This window comes from Panthera leo, chromosome A1 (genome assembly GCF_018350215.1).
Source record: "Panthera leo isolate Ple1 chromosome A1, P.leo_Ple1_pat1.1, whole genome shotgun sequence".
Classification (NCBI taxonomy): domain Eukaryota; kingdom Metazoa; phylum Chordata; class Mammalia; order Carnivora; family Felidae; genus Panthera; species Panthera leo.
Genome location: NC_056679.1, coordinates 79,843,541 through 79,861,704, shown reverse-complemented (window position 1 = coordinate 79,861,704; position 18,164 = coordinate 79,843,541). Strand labels below are relative to the sequence as shown.

General features: G+C 46.7%; 1 protein-coding gene across 1 annotated transcript in view; it reads left to right on the top strand.

Moving 5' to 3' along the window:
* CARS2 (cysteinyl-tRNA synthetase 2, mitochondrial) overlaps window positions 1-18,164 on the top strand; it is a 44,243-nt gene that overhangs the window by 11,634 nt on the left and 14,445 nt on the right. Inside the window, exons 4-7 of the mRNA XM_042930250.1 lie at window positions 841-912; window positions 1,030-1,135; window positions 3,524-3,607; window positions 5,769-5,898. Coding sequence (XP_042786184.1) covers window positions 841-912; window positions 1,030-1,135; window positions 3,524-3,607; window positions 5,769-5,898 — 392 coding nt within the window. The remainder of the gene's footprint in view (window positions 1-840; window positions 913-1,029; window positions 1,136-3,523; window positions 3,608-5,768; window positions 5,899-18,164) is intronic.

Below are 18,164 nucleotides of genomic sequence, written 5' to 3'. Positions count from 1 at the left end.
TGATTATCTGTCTGGGGCCCTGGGCAGGGAAGACCATGGCTGCAGAGTGATGGGGTTGGAGGGGGCATCTCACTTGGGAAAGTTTCTTACTGTCCGGGAAGCGGGAAACGGAGCCCTGACCTGGGGGCCAGGGGCTGGGGAGGAGCCGGGGCTGCGGAGGCCAGTTGAGGGAGCGAGCGGCTCCCGCTGCCTTCACATGCCCAACAGTGTCCGGTGCCGTGTCCTGCTTTTGGTCTCTGAGTGTTTTTTTCTGCTGATGCCGAAAAGTAAAAAATACTTTGGGAGCCTGGTTTTGTGCGCCAGCGCCCTCTGAGAAGCTGGGGCTGCAGGTGCGCGTCCCCATATGCCCCAAGCGCAGAATTCCACGTCTGTCTCCGGGGCCGGCCTGCCCACCCGCCCTTGGGTGGAACACTGCCCGCCCACTGCCCTGTGTTCAGGTGCTGTGTTACTTTCAAAATACTTCCCCGAGTTCCTCTTTCATGTATTTTTGACTTGTTTTCTTTTGCCCCCTGAGGGGTAAGGGATAAGATAGGAACCCAAGTTTCTGCTTATTATGTAGAATAGATTGAAGTAGCTTGCCCTTGCCCTTGCCCTTGCCCTAGAAAAGTGGAGGCTTTTGTGTTTTTGGGTTTGAATTACGTAACAGAAATCGTCACATTGTTTATTCCTTTTTTCTCTCTAACCAGAACACGGGGTCTGTAATGAGCCTTCGTGACTAGCTAAGTGACTACAAGGACTTGGAGACCTGACACTGAGAGCCCCTGTGTGAGCCGGCCGTGGTGAACTGAGGCCAGCCGCGTGGGGCTCTACCTGCTGACCAGCTCGCCTGTCTCTCTGCAGATGAATGTGTCACCTGCTTCTCTGGCCAATCTTTACGAAGAGAATTTTAAACAAGACATGGCAGCCTTGAAGGTAAAGCGTGTTGTTGAGTCCTCTCACCACAAGGGGGTGCCATGAGCGGTGGAAGCCAGCACGGTGGACCTCCACTTTTCACCCGCCGAAAGTCACTTCTCCTTTGCCTTCCGTCAGGTTCTCCCCCCGACGGTGTACTTGAGGGTAACTGAAAATATTCCTCACATCATTTCTTTCATCGAAGGAATAATTGCTAACGGGCATGCTTATTCGACAGCACAAGGTAGGGTTATGCTGTTTGAACTGATCATTGGGGAAACGCCTATAGGGTTTGGAGGAACTGGACACGTGTGAACGACTTCCTGGAGTAAGCCGGATGGTTTACTGTCTTTCTTGAGGTGATTCCTGTGTGAAACGTGAGATTTTCTTATGGTTATTGTACCTCTTGGCGAAGCTGTTGAATCCGTTCTTTTTAAAAGTATTTTCCGTGGTCACAGGAAGACATGAACATCTGGAGAGCTCACCTAGATAAAGCAGTTACCGCGGCCAGGTGGCAGGTGTACAGGTGTTCTTTCGAGCCCTTCTTTTAGCATGGTTGCAATTTTCCATGACAAAAAGCTGGGGACGAAAGCCGTACCCTTAAAGTTGCACATTTTGTTAAAGACTAGCCCTCTGACATTTTTCTCTGTGTGCGGGTGTATGTTTGAGGGGCCAGCGAAATCGGGCTGTGGACATCCTGACCCTCCCACGTGCACCTCTGAGTAAGAGAGCACCCCGCATAACCGGGGTTGTTATCCGACCGAGGTGCTGGACAGTCCCTACCGCATCCTGTCCTCCACATATTCACGCCCTGCATTTGTCCCTGCCTCCCCAGCCTGGTCCCCTGCTGGCCGCCCACTGTCCGGGGCTGTGCCTTCTGTCTGCGTTACCACTGGTCAGCTGTTTGGGGGGGCCCCTTCCTCTGGCTGTGTGTGTATGTGTGTCCCTCTGGCCGAGGTCTCCTGTCCTCGGAACTTTTCTCCTGGCATTTCTGCCTCTGGGATGTCCTTCACTCTCAGCTGCACCCCCTCCCCCTCCCCCCGGTCCTTCCTGATCCAAGTGCCACCTGTCCTGGACCCCCCAACCAAAGCTTTCTCCCTCCCAGGACGCTGCTTCACCGCTCGTGGTGGAAAGCGGACTTCGGCCCTGTTCTGGTGCCGGTGCTGTGTGGTTGGTAGCCACGCACGTGCTGCCTGAACTTGCTGGTCATGCCCTTGTGTTTTGTCACTTTTTGTCATTTCTGGGGCCACAGGAACCTTGTGCTGTTAATGAATGACCCACCAGCATGCCCAGCCTGGGGCTGGGAGAAACGGGTGTTGTGACGTTTGTTGCAAGTAAATAACAAGTTAAGTCACAAACTGTAAGGCCTGAGGGTGGACACAGCTTCTGCAGGTCACTGGACTTACTGGCCGGAAGCATCCTTCTTGCAGGGTTCTTGCTGGGAACACAGACCCATGTGAGGGGCCCTGGGTCCCCCAGGTCCCCAGACCGTGCGCTGCCTCTCTCGGTAACCTCTGCGTACACAAGAGCATGCGTTTTTGGTTTTGTTTTTCCTTTACCTTATTTAGATTTTGTTTCCAAGAAGAACTTGTTTTTAAGGGGCTTAGGGGACTGAACTGGAGTTTGCTCCAGAAAATACAAGAATTGTTTCCCTGTGGCCGCCCTGTGACGTGGAGTGAGACGCACCACCTGGAGGGCAACCCTCACGAGGGGCAGAGGCGCTCATCCGAACGCACTTTATCATTTTATTACTGTGCTTTATTGTCAGTTTTTAATAATAGACAGCGTAAATGTAATGAAGTCAAAGTAAATTGATGTTAACTCAAACTCCATTAATTTGAACTTTTCAACAGTTCCGTAAAATCTCGGTTGTAATTTGAATTTTGAACTCTTTGAGGAAACAGTTCAGCAAATCGGTAACATGAGCAAAGGTGAGGAGAATTGTCTCCTTTTGGAGAGCGTGTTGACGTTCTGACGTGGTGGACAGCAGCTCCCAGTGTCCCTACTTACCCTCGGCGTAGCTTGGGCTCTGATATGAGCTCTGGGAGAAGAGGACAGGCCGGGGCAGCGCCCAGCCACCCAGGGCCCTTGTGCCTAGTCCTTCCCTGCCCCCCCCCCACCCCCAGTCAGGATAGAGATCTGATGTCACAGTCCTGGCCGCTGAGCACGGGGCTCCTTCCTGGGGGGGGGGGGGGGTGCTCCAGCACCCGCTTCCCCCTCGTCCATCAGGGTGCTCAAGTGTGGAGGTGTTTGGGCTCCAAGTGAAGAGATGGTCGTAGACATATCTGGGTCAAGACGGGTTTTTTGTAGCCGCAAAGCCCAGAGCTGAACGCAGGCCGCGGTAACACTCTTTTTCCCCTCTCGTGAAAAAGAACCATCTCGTTTGACGTAGATCTTACACTTGGGTTTTCACACCCACTCTGGATGTTCGTGATGTGTGCAAATGCGTGCTTTTACGAAATAGTGGTGGTGGCATGAATTCTGAGTTAGAGACAGAACAAAGGGGCCACGTGAAGGCCAGATGCCAGATTCTGAGTTTGAGTCCTAATTACCAGTCAGCTCCCAAGCCCGTGTAGATGCTGATACTTAAGACTTGAGAAATGATGAGTTTCTAATTACCTTTGTAAAACAGGCAACGTCTACTTCGATCTGCGGTCAAGAGGAGACAGGTACGGCAAGCTCGTGGGTGCGGTCCCCAGTCCCGCCGCAGAGCCAGGTGGGTGGACACCCCCCCTCCCCTGTGCTCAGCCTCCCCCTCCCCTGTGCTCAGCTTCCCCCTCCCCTGTGCTCGGCCATGGTGATGGTGCCAGACCGTCCATCCCAGCCATGCTGTGCATTTAAGTCCCTCTTTTCTAAGAGAGGAAATTTGTGGAGTATGAGGTTCACACGGCAAGTCGTGAGTCTCCCCCAGCCCTTCCCCAGAGAGCACACGTTCACAGTGTCCCATCTCCCCACTCTCCTCCGCCTTGCTGTTGTGTTCAGTTCCACGTGTACTTGGCCATACGTTACATCCCCGTAGGTATTTTACCATATAGTACGTTCCTAGGGGATTTTAATCTCTTCCTGCAGTCCCTTCTATTCCAGTGACTGTTAGAATGAAGCTATTTTTGTGGAGAAGAAATGTGTATAGAGAGTAAATTTAAAATAATTTTAGGGGCGCCTGGGTGGCTCAGTTGCTTAAGCATCCGACTCTTGATTTTGGCTCAGGTCATGATCTCACGGTTCGTGGGATCGAGCCCCGCGCTGGGCTCTGTGCCGATGGCATGGAGCCTTCTTGGGAGTCTCTCTCTCCTGCTCTCTCTCAGCCCCTCCCCTGCTCTCTCTCTCAAAATAAATAAACTAAAAAAAAAATAATAATAATTTTAAAAGGATACTATTTAAAAGAACCAAATAAAAACAAGCAACATCTCAAAAGACAAATTGTCCAAGTCATTTCTGTCTTCAGGCATTATCCTCTGCTCTATAAACAATGCCATTTAAATTTAATTACTGACAGTATTATTTGACTCCTCAGAAATGGTGTCTGTTACTCTTAGTAGTATCCTCCCCTTCTGAAAGGCCAGAACCGAGGACCGCTGGACTGGCCACACGTGTTCATATGCGGTGTGCCCCCCGGAGTCACAGGACGAGCTTCTGAGACACATGTTCTAGCATCAGCAATGCTTTTGTGTTTTGATGGACTTTATTTTTGGGGGCACTTATAGACTCACAGCAAAACCGAGGGGAAGGAACAGAGATTTCCCACATTCCCCTGCCCCTACTCGTGCACAGCCTTCCCCATTATCAGTGTCACCCACCAGAATAGGACGTTTGTCATAGTGGACCTGTGTTACACATCATCACCCAGAGCCCATGGTTTAACATCAGGGTTCACTCCTGGTGTTGTACATTCTTTGGAGTTGGGCACGTGTGTAATGACATGTATCCACCATTGTGGTATCACACGGGGCCACCTCCCTGCCCTCAGACCCCTCCCCGTGCTCCACCTGTCCATCTTCTATCCCTCCTGACCCCTGGCAACCAAAGATCTTTTATCATCTGCATAGTTCAGCCTTCTCTAGAATGCCATAAAGTTGAAATCATACAGTCTGTGACCTTTTCAGACTTGCTTTTTTCACTCAATACACATTTAAACGAAAATGTGCATTTAAGCCACTAGGCCCCACCAGGACATGGGCAAGGGCAGAGCCCCTTGGGGACAGGGGACTCAACTACTTTCCACGTCTCTTCATGGCTTGATAGCTCATTTCTTTTTAGTGTCGAGTAATATTCCACTGTCTGGATACAACACGATTTATCCACTCACCTGTCAGAGGGAATCTTGGCCGCTTCAAGTTTTGGAACAGAGAGCCCAGTAGTGGCTCATCGTACAACCTCGTGTTATCTCCTGACCCTCCTCTTTGGGGTTTTCTTGCCCCTCCAATGTGATGGATATTCTGGTTTTTGGTGTGTGGTTTTTGTTGTTGTTATTTTTCTCTATATAATTCTCTTTTGGGGGGAAAAGTTACCTGAAACTCATTTGCTGGCAAACACAGCTTTCTCACAACAAGAATAAGGCAGAGAGAGCTCAGCCCAGTGCCCTCCTGGGAAGAAGCTTCAGTGTTTGTTATTTGAAATCCCGACTCGTTCTGCTTGGTGGGAGCTGGCCTTAGCTCCGCAGTGAGACCTCACAGTCCGGCATGTTTTAGATAAAAGCGTTGGGTAGTCCTTCCAGTGGCCACCTGGGGAGAGAGACCCGTGAATGAGAGATGTGAGGTCACTGATAGGAAGGCACAACATCTTTGGGATGTGCCTCCTGCCTCCGTCTGGTGGCGGTGCTGTGTGGGTTTGCCTGTTGTAGATTCTCGCCCCTGATCGGTCACTTGATCTGTTGGCAGTTGATTCTGACAAGCGGCACCCCAGCGACTTTGCCCTGTGGAAGGCAGCTAAACCCCGGGAGGTGTTTTGGGCCTCTCCTTGGGGAAACGGGAGACCTGGCTGGCACATCGAATGTTCCACCATCTCAAGGTAAGGTTTTGTGTCGCCATGGTGGCTCACACAGTGCCCAACCTGGCTGGCACAGGGTGTGGGTGTGGACAGTGGGGACCATTCCGGGGCTTGGGAGGAAGGCTCCGGGCTCCAGAGGAAGGGACCAGCCGTAAGAAGGGAAACCAAACCCCGTCCAGTCCTAGCACCTGTTCTTTTTAGTGGAAAAGCTAGGTGTACAGGTCGGTTCTGGATTTCCCGTCACACACTGGACACTTCCAGGTGCCCCTTTGTCTTTCCTCTGCTGTGGGTTTGGGGCGGGCCCCTCAGGGACAGGGCACTAGACCACCTTCCTCTTGATTTTCTTCTTTTTTTCTCTTTCATTTTTTTATCTTAGTTCCGGTATAGTTAACATGCCGTGTTCTGTTAGTTTCAGGTGCACAATGTGGTGATTCAACAATTTCGTACTTTATTCAGTGTTCATCACTATGAATGTACTCTTAATCTGCACCCCCTATAACCCCCATCCCCCGCCCACCTCCCCTCTGGTGACCATCAAGTCTCTATAGGGTTAAGAGTCTTTCTGGGTTTGTCTCTTCTCCTTTGTTCATTTTGTTTCTTAAATTCCACACATGAGCGAGATCATAGGTATTTTTGTCTTTCTCTGACATATTTTGCTAGCCTTTATTACGCTGTCTAGATCCATCCATATTGTTGCAAATGGCAAGATTTATTCATTGGCTGAATACTATTCTATCGTGCGTGTGTGTGTATGTATTTATGAGTACATATATGTGTGTGTGTATGTATGTATGTATGAGTATATATATATGTACGGGTGTACATATGTATGTATCTATGTACAAAACACTTTCCTTATCCATTCATCTATTGATGCACACTAGGGCCGCTTCCATAGTTTAGCTCTTATGAATAATGCTGAATAAACATAGGAGTGCATGTATCTTTTTGAATTAGCGTTTTTGTATTTTGGGGGTAAATACCCAGAAGTGTGATGACTGGATCCAAGGGTAGGTCTATTTTTAACTTTTTGAGGAGCCTCCATACTATTTTCCACAGTGGCTGCACCAGTTTGCATTCCCACCAACAGCACATGAGGGTCCCTTTTTCTCCACCTTCTCGCCAACACTGGTTGTTTGTTGTATTGATGATTTTAGCCATTCTGACAGGTGTGAGGTAATCTCGTAGTTTTGATTTGTATTTCCCTGATGAGAATGATGTTGCGCATCTTTTCATGTGTCTGTTGGCCATTTGGATGTCTTCTTTGGAGAAATGTCTGTTCACTTTGGCCCATTTTTCATTGGATTCTTTGGGTTGTTTTTTTTGTTTGTTTTTTAAATTTTTTTTTTCAACTTTTTTTTTTATTTATTTTTGGGACAGAGAGAAACAGAGCATGAACGGGGGAGGGGCAGAGAGAGAGGGAGACACAGAATCGGAAACAGGCTCCATGCTCCGAGCCATCAGCCCAGAGCCTGACGCGGGGCTCGAACTCACGGACCGCGAGATCGTGACCTGGCTGAAGTCGGACGCTTAACCGACTGCGCCACCCAGGCGCCCCTCTTTGGGTTGTTTTGTGTTGATTTGTATCCATACTTTTTCCTTCCTTCCTCCCTCCCTCCCTTCCTCCCTCCCTCTTTCAAGTAGGCTTCACACCCAGCATGGAGCCCAACACAGGGCTTGAACTTATGATCCTGAGATGAAGACCTGAACTGAGATCAGGAGTCAGACGCTTAACAGACTGAGCAACCCAGGCATCCCTGAGTTGTTTAGTTCTTTATGTATTTTAGACACTAACCCTTTATCTGATATGTCATTTGCAGATATCTTCCCCCATTCAGTATGTTTTCTTTTAGTTTTGTTGATTGTTTCCTTTGCTGTATGGAAGCTTTTAATTTTGATGAAGTCCTAATAGTTTATTTTTGCCTTTATTTCCCTTGTCTCAGGAGACATATCCAGAAAGATGTTCCTATGGCTGATGTCAGATCACTGCCTGTGCTCTCTAGAAGGATCATTATGGTTTCAGGTCCCACATTTAGAGCCATCATCCATTTTGAGTTTATTTTTGTGGATGGTATAAGAAAGTGGTTGTTTCATTCTTTTGTATGTAGCTGTCTAGTTTTCCCAACACCATTTGTTGAAGAGACTGTCTTTTTCTCTTTTTCTTGCATATTCCTGTCTTCTGTGTTGAAAATTGACCATAGAGTTGTGGGTTTATTTCTGGGTTTTCCATTCTGTTCCATTGATCTGTGATGTCTGTTTTCACCAGTACTGTGCTGTTTTCATTACTAACACTTGAAGTCTACAATTGTGATATCTCCAGTTTTTTCTTTTTCGAGATTGCTTTGGTTGTTTGGGGTCTTTTGTGGTTCCATACAAATTCTAGAATTGTTTGTTCTAGCTCTGTGAAAAATGCTGTTGGTATCTTGATAGAGGTTATAATAAATGTATAGATTACTTTAGGTAGTATGGACATTTTAACATTTGTTCTTCCAATCCATGAGCATGGAATGTCTCTCTTTTTAAGTAAGTTCTATGCCCAGTGTGGGGCTTAAACTCACAACCCCCCAAATCAAGAGTTGCGTGCTCTACCGACTGAGCCAGCCAGTTTTGTTTTTTTGATGAGTCTGGCCAGAGGTCTGTCAATTTTTCTGATCTTTTCAAAGAACCAGCCCCTGGTTTCATTGATGTGTTCTCTTGTGTGTTTTTTTGTTTGTTTGGTTGGTTTTGTTTGTTTTTTAGTTTGTATATCATTTATTTCTGCTCTAATCTTTATTGTTTCCTTCTTTCTGGTGGTTTGAGGTTTTGCTTGTTCTTTTTCTAGCTCCTTTATGTGTAAGGTTAGATTGTTCATTGAGATTTTTTCTTGCTTCTTGAGGTAGGCTTGTGTTGCTATAGACTTCCCTCTTAGAGCCACTTTTGCTGCATTCCAAAACATGTAGACCATTGTGTTTTCATTTTCATTTGTTTCCATGTAATGTCATTGATTTCTTGATTGATCCACTCATTATTTAATAGCATGTTATTAAATCTCCCTGTATTTGTAGTTTTCCCAGATTTTTTTCTTGTGGTTGATTTCTAGTTTCATAGTGTTGTGGTCAGAAAAGATACATGGTATGACTTTGATCTTATTCAATTTGTAGAGATTCATTTTGTGGCCTAATGTGGCCTAATTCTCTTCTGGAGAATGTTCTATGTGCACTTGAAAAGAATGTGTATTCTGTTTTAAGATGGAATGTTGTGAATATATCTGTTAAATCCATCTGGTCCATTGAGATGAGAGGGGTGTTAAAGTCCCCTATTATTGTGTTACTATCAATTAACTCCTTTATGTTTGTTACTAACTGTTGTATGTATTTGGGTGGTCCCATGTTAGGTTCATAAATATTTACAGTGATTATATCTTCTTGTTGGATCATCTCCTTCATTATTTTATAGTGTTCTTCTTTGTCTGTTGTTCCAGTCTTTGTTTTAAAGTCTTTTTTGTCTAGCATAAGTATTCCTACCTGGCTGTCTTTTGACATCTGTTTGTATTATAAATGTTTCTCCATTCTCTCACTTTTGTCTGAAATGAGTCTTGGGGTGCCTGGGTGGTTCACTCGGTTGAGCGTCCAACTTGATTTTGGCTCAGGTTATGACCCCAGGGTCATGGGATTTAGCCTTACATCAGGCTCCATGCTCAACACGGGGATGCTCTCTCTTTCTCTGAAATAAAAAAAATAAATAAAAAATAAAAAAAGATTTGAAATGAGTTTCTTGTAGGCCTCATATATAGATGGGTCTTATCTTTTTATCCACTGTCACCTTATGTCTTTTGATCGTAGCATTTAGTTTACATTCAAAGTAATTCTTGATAGATATGTATTTATTGTCGTTTTGTTACTTGTTTTGTGGTTGTTTTCATAGTTTTTCTCTGCTCCTGTCTCCTCTTTCATGGTTTGCTGGCGCTCTTTAGTGATATATTTGAATTTCTTTCTCTTTATTTTTTTGCAATCTATTATTGGTTTTTGATTTGTGGTTACCTCTAGGTTTGTTTATATTGTCTCCTGTATATAGCAGTCTATATTAGGTTGATGATCACTTAAGCTTTAACCAATTTTTTATTCTTAACCATGTTTTAGGTATATGGTGTCATACTTTACGTCCTTTTATTTTGTAAGTCCTTTGACTGATTTTTTATAGATATACTTATTTTTACTGCTTTTGTGTTTTTTCATTTTCATACTCTTAGTTTGGTCTTCCCTTTCTACTCAGAGAGTCCCCTTTAACATTTCTTACAGGTTTGGTTTAGTGGTTATGAATTCCTTTAGTTTTTGTCCAAGAAACTCTTCATCTCTCCTTTTATGAGTGATAGCCTTGCCAGATAGAGTATTCTTGGATGCAGGTTTTTTTCTTTCAGTACTTTGAATATATTATGCCTCTCTGGCCTGCAGAGTTTCTGCTGTTCTGAAAAATTTGCTGATAGCCTTATGGGGTTTCCACTGTATGTAACTGTCTTCTCTTGCTGTTTTAATTTTTTTTTTTATCACTATATTTTGCCATTTTGATTATTCTGTATCTTGGTGTGGACCCCCTTGGGTTACTTTCCTTGGGGGATTTCTGTGCCTCCTGAATCCAGATATCTGGCTCCTTCCCCAGAGGAGGGAAATTTTCAGCTATTATTTCTTCAGATAAATTTTCTGTCCCCTTTTCTCTTATTCTGGAATCCCTATAACGTGCTTGTTATTACACTTGACAGGGTTGCTGAGTTCCCAAAGTTTATCCTCATTTTGAATTTTTTTTTTTTCTCTCACCAGCTCAGTTTGATTACTTTCTGTTGCTCTGTCTTCCGGGTCATTAATTAGCTCCTCTGCTTCCTCTAGCCTGCTGTTTATTCCACCCAGTGTATTTTTAGTTTCATTTATTGTGTTCTTCATCACTGTTTTTGTTTGGTTGTTTGTTTAATCTTTCTGTTAAGGGCCTCACTGACATCCTCCACTCTTTTCTCAAATCCAGTGAGTATCTTTATGATCACTAAATTCTCTTTCAGATACAGTACTTACCTCTGTTTCACTTGGGTATCTTGCTGCGGTTTTATCCTGCTCTTTCATTTCGGACATACCCCTCTGTCTCATTATATCTAACTCTCTGTTTCTAGGTGTTGGGAAAGTCAGCTATGTCTCTTGCTCTTGAAAGTAGTGGGCGGTATGCACTTTTAACTTTTAAAAGTCGGTATGCCTGACTTTTAACAAGGGGCACTGGTCCTTTTCCACGGGGGATGCCAAGCTGCTGTGGAAACGGGGTGGCTGGGGCTACTCTGCGAAGTGTGCACGGGAAGGGGGGTGCAGTTTTAATAAGGTTTGTGTGTCCTCCCTGGGAGGTGACCAGCCACCCCACCGGGATCGAGACCCCACAAAATATGTGGGTTGGGACATTCGGTGTTGGTGAGCTTCGGGTCAGTCTTCTGGGGAAGGGGACTGCAGCACTGGGGCTAAGTCAAGCATGGGGTAGGGGGACAGTATAAGCAATTTACGTCATGTCAGTGCAGTGCTGGTTCCCACAGGTGGCTGTGTGTTTATGCTGAGGGGCAAGGGAGGGAAATGGTGTCTTCCATGGCCTTTGTTTCTGGAGGGATCTCCCTATGATCCCTGCCTCTCCAGATACGTCTGAGATGAGTAAATAGCTGTCCTTCCTGTATGCCCCAGGCTTTTTTCAAACTGCTGCTTTGGAGTTAGGACATGTGCAGGCTGTTTGTTGTGATCCCTCTTTAAGGGCAGACACTCAGCTTCCTAACGCCCTCCTGGCTCTCCCAGAGCCTAGCTGCTGATTTTTTTTTAATTCTAGGTTTTTAATTCCTGCTGGTTGTAAGAACTCATGAAATTCGGCCTCTCTCACTTTCAAAGCCAAATGCTGTGGGGATTCATCTCCCCCGTGGGGGCTCCTCGGCATGAGAGTCTGTTTCTTGCCCTCCTGCCTGCTCCTGGCTCCCTCCCGACTGTGGTCAGCCGGGGCCATTTTAGCTCCTGACTGCATCTTTGCCCTGCCCACCCCTCTTTGATGTGGCCTCTCCTCTACCTTTAGCTGTGGAGTTTGTTCTGGGAGTCTTTGGGTCATTTTCTGGGTTATTTCTGCTGATGTGAGTGTTTTCTAGTTGTATCTGTGGGACAACGTGAGCTTAGGATTCTCCTATTTCACCGTCTTCCCAGCCTCTCCCTAGACCACCTTCCTTTTACTTGTTCTTGGTTACCAACCCGCTCCCCAGAGATGGTTCTGGATCGGACCCCTTAGGCACCACCCCAGCTTCCCCTTTCCTGGCTCCTCAGTCTTCAGTCTGCCCACTCTCCCAGCTCTTCCTGGACAGCACCAAGTACTGGATGTTTCTGTCTTGGGGATCTCCACAAACAGATGCTTTTGTGATCTCAGTTCCAGATTTGCAGGAATCTGCAGAATCTCCAGATTCTGCTGCCTTTTTTTTTTTTTTTTTTTTTTTTAGAGAGAGAGAGAATGAGCAGGGGTGGGGCAGAGAGAGGGAGGGTGAGAATCCCAAATAGGCTCCGACAGCGTGGAGCCCAGTGCAGGGCTTGAACTCACAAATCACGAGAGCATAACCTGAGGCAGAGTCAAAAGTCAGGACGCTTAACTGACTGAGCCACTCAGGTGCCCCGTCTGCTTCTCATCTTACCATCTGCATTTGACCTGCTGTTGTCTCCAGGCATCCCCACTGACTCCTGAGGTCTCCTGAGGTCAGCAGTGACCCCCACCGCCAGCTGGTCAGTGACTGGTGGTCAAAACGCCTGCCCTTTCCTTGGCTTCTGTGAAACAACTTTCTTCTGGTTTTGCTGGGGCCTCCTCCACCTTAGATCTCTGTAGACAGGTCCTCTGATTTCCCATGGTTCTGTCGGTAGCGAGACGCCCCTTTTCTGTGTGTGGGTGTGTGTGTGTGGGTGTGTGTGTGGGTGGTGGGGCACACGGTAGGCGGCACACCACATGTGCTCTCTTGTACAGGCGTGCCTCATTTTACTGTGCTTTGTAGATGCTGCTGTTTACAGACTGAAGGTCTGTGGCAACCCTGTGTAGAGCAGGTCAGTTGGCATGAGTAGCATTTGCTCACTCTGTCTCTCTGTGTCACATTTTGGTGATTCTTGCCATAGTTCAAGCTTTTTTATTATCGTTATAGTTGGTATAGTGATCTGTGATCAGTGATATTTGGTGCTACTGTTGTGATTGGGGACACGTGACCCCCTCCAGGTAAGATGGCAAACTTAATCGACACGTGTGTGTTCTGACTGCTCTGCCAACTGGCTGTTGCCCCATCTGTCTCCCTCTTCTCGGGCCTCCCTATTCCCTGAGACACAACAGTGTTGAAATTAAGCCACTGATAAGCCTACAGTAGCCTCTAAGTGTTTAAGTGAAAGGGAGAGTCACACGTTTGCCACTTAAAAATTTTTTTAATGTTTTATCTATGTTCGAGAGACAGAGCATGGGTGGGGGAGGGGGAGAGAGAGAGGGAGACCCAGAATCCAAAGCAGGCTCCAGGCTCTGAGCTGTCAGCACAGAGCCCAATGCGGGGCTCGAACCCACGAACGACGAGATCGTGACCTGAGCTGAAGTCGGACGCTTACCAACTGAGCCACCCAAGCGCCAGATGTCTCTTACTTGAAATCAAAAGCTAGAAATGCTTAAGCGCAGTGAGGAAGGCTTGTGAAGACTCAAGACAGGCCAAAAGCTGGACCTCTCGTGCTGAACAATTAGCTGCCTTGTGAATGTAGAGGAAAAGTTCTTGAAGGAGATGAAAAGTGGTATTGCGGTAACCACATGAATGAGAAGAAAGTGAAACAGCTTTTCTACTGATATGGAGAAAGTTTTAGTCATCTGGATAGAAGATCACACCAGCCACAACATTCCCTTAAACCAAGCCTACTCTGGAGCGAGGCCCTGACTCTCTTTAATTCTGTGAAGGCTGAGGGAGTTGAGGAAGCTGCAGAAGGAAAGTCTGAAGCTGGCAGAGGTTGGTTCCTGAGCTTTAAGAAGCTGTTTCTGTAAAAGCGCAAGGTGGAGAAGCGAGCGCCGACCCAGAAGCTGCAGTGAGCTGTCCAGAAGATCTAGCTAAGACAGTGAATGAAGGAGCTACGTTAAACCACAGATTCTCAGTGTAGACAGAGCACCTCTCTGTCAGAAGAAGATGCCATCTCGGACTTCACAGCTGGAAAGAAGTAGTCAATGCCTTGCTTCAAAGGACAGACTGACGCCCTTTTAGGGGCTAATGCAGGCGGCTGGCGACTTTAAGTTGAAGCCAGTACTCATTTACCATTCCACAAATCCTAGGGCCCTTAAGAATTAACGCTGAATCTATTCTGTGTTCTGCAAGTGAACAACAAAGTCCGGATGACAGCCCATCCGTTTGCAACATGGTTTCCTGAATGTTGTGAGCCCGCTCTTGAGACCTGCTGCTCAGAGAAAAAGATTACTTCTAAATGGTTTTTTTTTTTTTTTTTTTAACGTTTATTTTTGACAGAGAGAGAGAGACAGAGCATGAACGGGGGAGGGTCAGAGAGAGGGAGACACAGAATTCGAAACAAGCTCCAGGCTCTGAGCTGTCGGCACAGAGCCCGACACGGGGCTCGAACTCACGGACCACGAGATCATGACCTGAGCCGAAGTCGGCTGCTCAACCGACTGAGCCACCCAGGCACCCCGAAAAAGGTTACTTTTGAAACTGCTCATTGACAACACACCTGGTCACCCAAGAGCTCTGATGGAGCTGCACAAGTTTAGCGCTGTGTTCCTGCCCGTTAACCCAGCACCCGTTCATTCTACAGCCCGTGGATCAAGGAGGAATTTCAACTTTCAAGTCTTAATATTTAAAAAGCACATTTTGTAAGGCTATAGCTGCAGCAGAAAGTGATTCCTCTGGTGGATCTGGGAAAAGTAAACTGAAAACCTTCTGGAAAGAATTCCCCATTCTAGATGCCACCGGGAACATTTGTGATTCATGGAAAGAGGTCACATTTCAACATGAGTAGGAGTTTGGAAGATGCCGATCCAACATCATGGAAGAGCTTGAGGGGCTCGAGACTTCCGGGGAGACAGTCACTGAGCTGTGGTGGAAACAGCAAGACAACTAGACTCAGAAGTGGGGGCTGAAGACACGACTGAATGGCTGCATCTCAAGGTAAAACTTGAACGGTTGAGGAGTTGCTTCTTAAGGATGAGCAAAGAAAGTGCTTTCTTGAGATTCCTGGTGGAGACGCCATGGAGATTGGTGAAATGACAACAGTCATTTATGAAAGCTACGAGACTGTGTCATAAACTCAGTTGAAAAAGCTGCGGTAGGGTCTGAGAGAATTTTGAAAGAAGTTCTGTGGGTAAAATGCTATCAAATAGCTTTGCCTAAAACAGAAATCATTCATGGATGGGAGAGTCCATTGATGTGGCAAACTTTCGTGTTGTCTTATTTTAAGAAACCACCACAAAAAAAAAAAAAAAAAAAAAGAAACCACCACGGCCACCCCAGCCTTCATCAGTCACAGCCCTGATGAGTTAGTGGCCACCACCATCAGACAAGACTCTCCACCGGCAAAAAGATTACCAGCCACTGAAAGTTCACGTGGTGGTTTGCATTTTCAAGCAATAAAGTATCTTTTCATTAGGGTGTGTACCGCGTTTTGTAGACAGAATGCTGTTGCACACTTAATAGCCGACAGTGTAGTGTGAACATTTATATACGCTGGAAAACCAAAAAGTTCATCTGATTGGCTTGTGATACTTGCGTTACTGCGGTGGTCTGGAACCGAGCCTGCGGGAATCTCCTGGGTTGCCAGCAATATCTTTTTCTCCCTCTGCACTGTGTCCGGGAACCGCCTGCGGTGGTTCTCGAAGCCCGTCATTGTGCCTCAGCTCCATGGCGCTGTGCTGTGTGGGTGCACCATTCAGCTAGCTGGGACCCTATGGATGAGCGTTCAGTTCCCAGTGTTTTGTTCTTATAAATACCTGCAGTGAGTAGCCTGCAGTGAGTAACACTATTTATTTCCTGTTTCTGGAGGTGAGGGGCTTTTTAGTATCGTTAGGAGCCCATGATTTTCAAACATTTGATGTGTTTGCCTTCATCGCAGATGTTTATTATAATAAGCAGTTTTAAAGATTAGAAACATAGGGGCACCCGGGTGGCTCAGTCGGTTAAGTGTCCAACTTAGGCTCAAGTCATGATGTCGCGGTTCGTGAGTTCGAGCCCCGCGTTGGGCTCTGTGCTGACAGCTCAGAGCCTGGAGCCTGCTTCGGATTCTGTGTCTCCCTCTCTCTCTGCCCCTCCCCTGCTCACACTCTGTCTCTGTCTCAAAAATAAACATTAAAAAAAAGAATTTAAAAAAGAATATTAAAAAAAGATTAGAAACATAAAATACAATTAAGGTAAACAGGTCAAAGTGCCGGCTACGCCCAAACTTGAAGACCGGCAAACCCAGCCCCCTTGAGTTGGTCACCGTGTGGTGCTGTTTGCTGGCCAAGTCTGAGCGCACGCGTCGGGCGAGTAATGCCCCAAGACAGCACTCTGCCCCAGCCACTGACCCCAGACTGGCTTCCTTGTCCGGGGACGCTCTTTCCGTTCCACCGGGTGGGAGGGCCACGTCCTCCGGGACCCACCGATCCAAGATGCGTTCATTCCACTGATGGCCTAGAGGGATGCTTTTCCACCACGCCTCCCCTCCTGTCCTCACCCGTGATGACGTCCAGATGACTCTTCTGGAAACGCATCCGGGAGCTCCAGGCCCAACTTTTCGTTAACAAACTACCGTCCTGTCAGTCCTGCTGTATACACTTAGGTGTATATATAAATGCTTTTGATTTAAGACCAACGTGGGCTGCATATTAGGTTGTAAAAAGATACTTATTTGTAGATTCGAATAATTTCTCTAAAGTAGTAGAAAAAATGAACTAAATTTCAAATTAATGTTCCCATTAAATATTTTTGTTGAAATCTAATGAACTAAGAGAACTCCTCGGGGTTCTCTTATATTGAAACAGGTCTAACATATGGACAAGGATAGAAACTAATGTAAGCAACAGCAAGGATCCACAGTGTAGCTTTATTTTTTTTTTTAAGTAACCTCCACCCCAACGTGGGGCTTGAACTCACAACCCTGAGACCAAGGGCCGCAGAGCCAGCCCGGCACCCCCTCCCCCATTTAGCTTTGTTAAACCCTCATGCTGTCAGCTTCTGATCTTTGTAAAAACGAATCACTCATTATAAATAGAAAGGAGCCTCTGTTGCTCTCCTCCCTAGTCCTGCCCCTCCTGCCTCATGCGCCCTGCGCGGTGTTTGAACCAAGACTCCGAGATTCTCTAAGCCCGTCACCAAGGATGTACAAGAATGGGCTGGCAGGTTTTTGCCATGCCTGGCGTCTCTGTGGCCAGCGTGGACATGGTCTTTCCAGAGCCTGCCTGGTGGGAGAAGAGTCGGCTTTCAGCAGAGGGAGCTCAGCGGCCCCTTTGGAAATGTCTTTTTTAACCACAGTGTCTGCACCCGCAGCCCCTCTGAGCTCTGGGACGGGGAGGGGACAGGTGGCTGCATCTGCCCACAGGCCTGCGTTCCCCCCATGCTGACCGCGCGTCTCCGTGTCGTCCGAAGCGTCCTGCTCAGCCTGGCCTGTAGGTGCTGGTGCCTGTTGCTTCGCAGGTGCTCTGGGGACAGAGCCAGCTCCGTGGCCCCCAGCAGCCCTGTAGGTTTTAGGGTGCAGTTTTGTGGGACGTGAGGTTTTCCGGGAACGCCACAGAATCAGACGAAGCAGATGTGCCGGCAGCTGAGATGCATTGCTTTGAATTCAGTTACCTTGTTATTTATAAGTGATCACTAAATAGGTACATTTTCAAGAGCCATGACAAGAATTCTCTTGATTTTATAGTTCTCTTTTGTTAAAGTTGGAAAACCACTCAACTCTGTTGAAGAAGAAAACATAATTTTGTTGTTTTTAAAAACTGTATATTGTAGGTGAATATTGTAGGTATTTTCCATTTGAAAGACATTCTTCTTTGGGGCATCTGGGTGACTCAGTCGGTTGACCATCCAACTTCGGCTCAGGTCATCTCACAGTTAGTGGGTTCGAGCCCCACGTCAGGCTCTGTGCTGACAGCTCGGAGCCTGAAGCCTGTTCGGATTCTGTGTCTCCCTCTCTCTCTGCCCCTCCCCCGCTCGGGCTCTGTGTCTCTGTCTCATAAATAAATAAACATTAAAAAAAATAATAAACAAAAACAGTATATTGTATCCAGAACAAGGAGAATTAAGCCTCTTTACTAGGATGTAAAACTATGAATCAGGG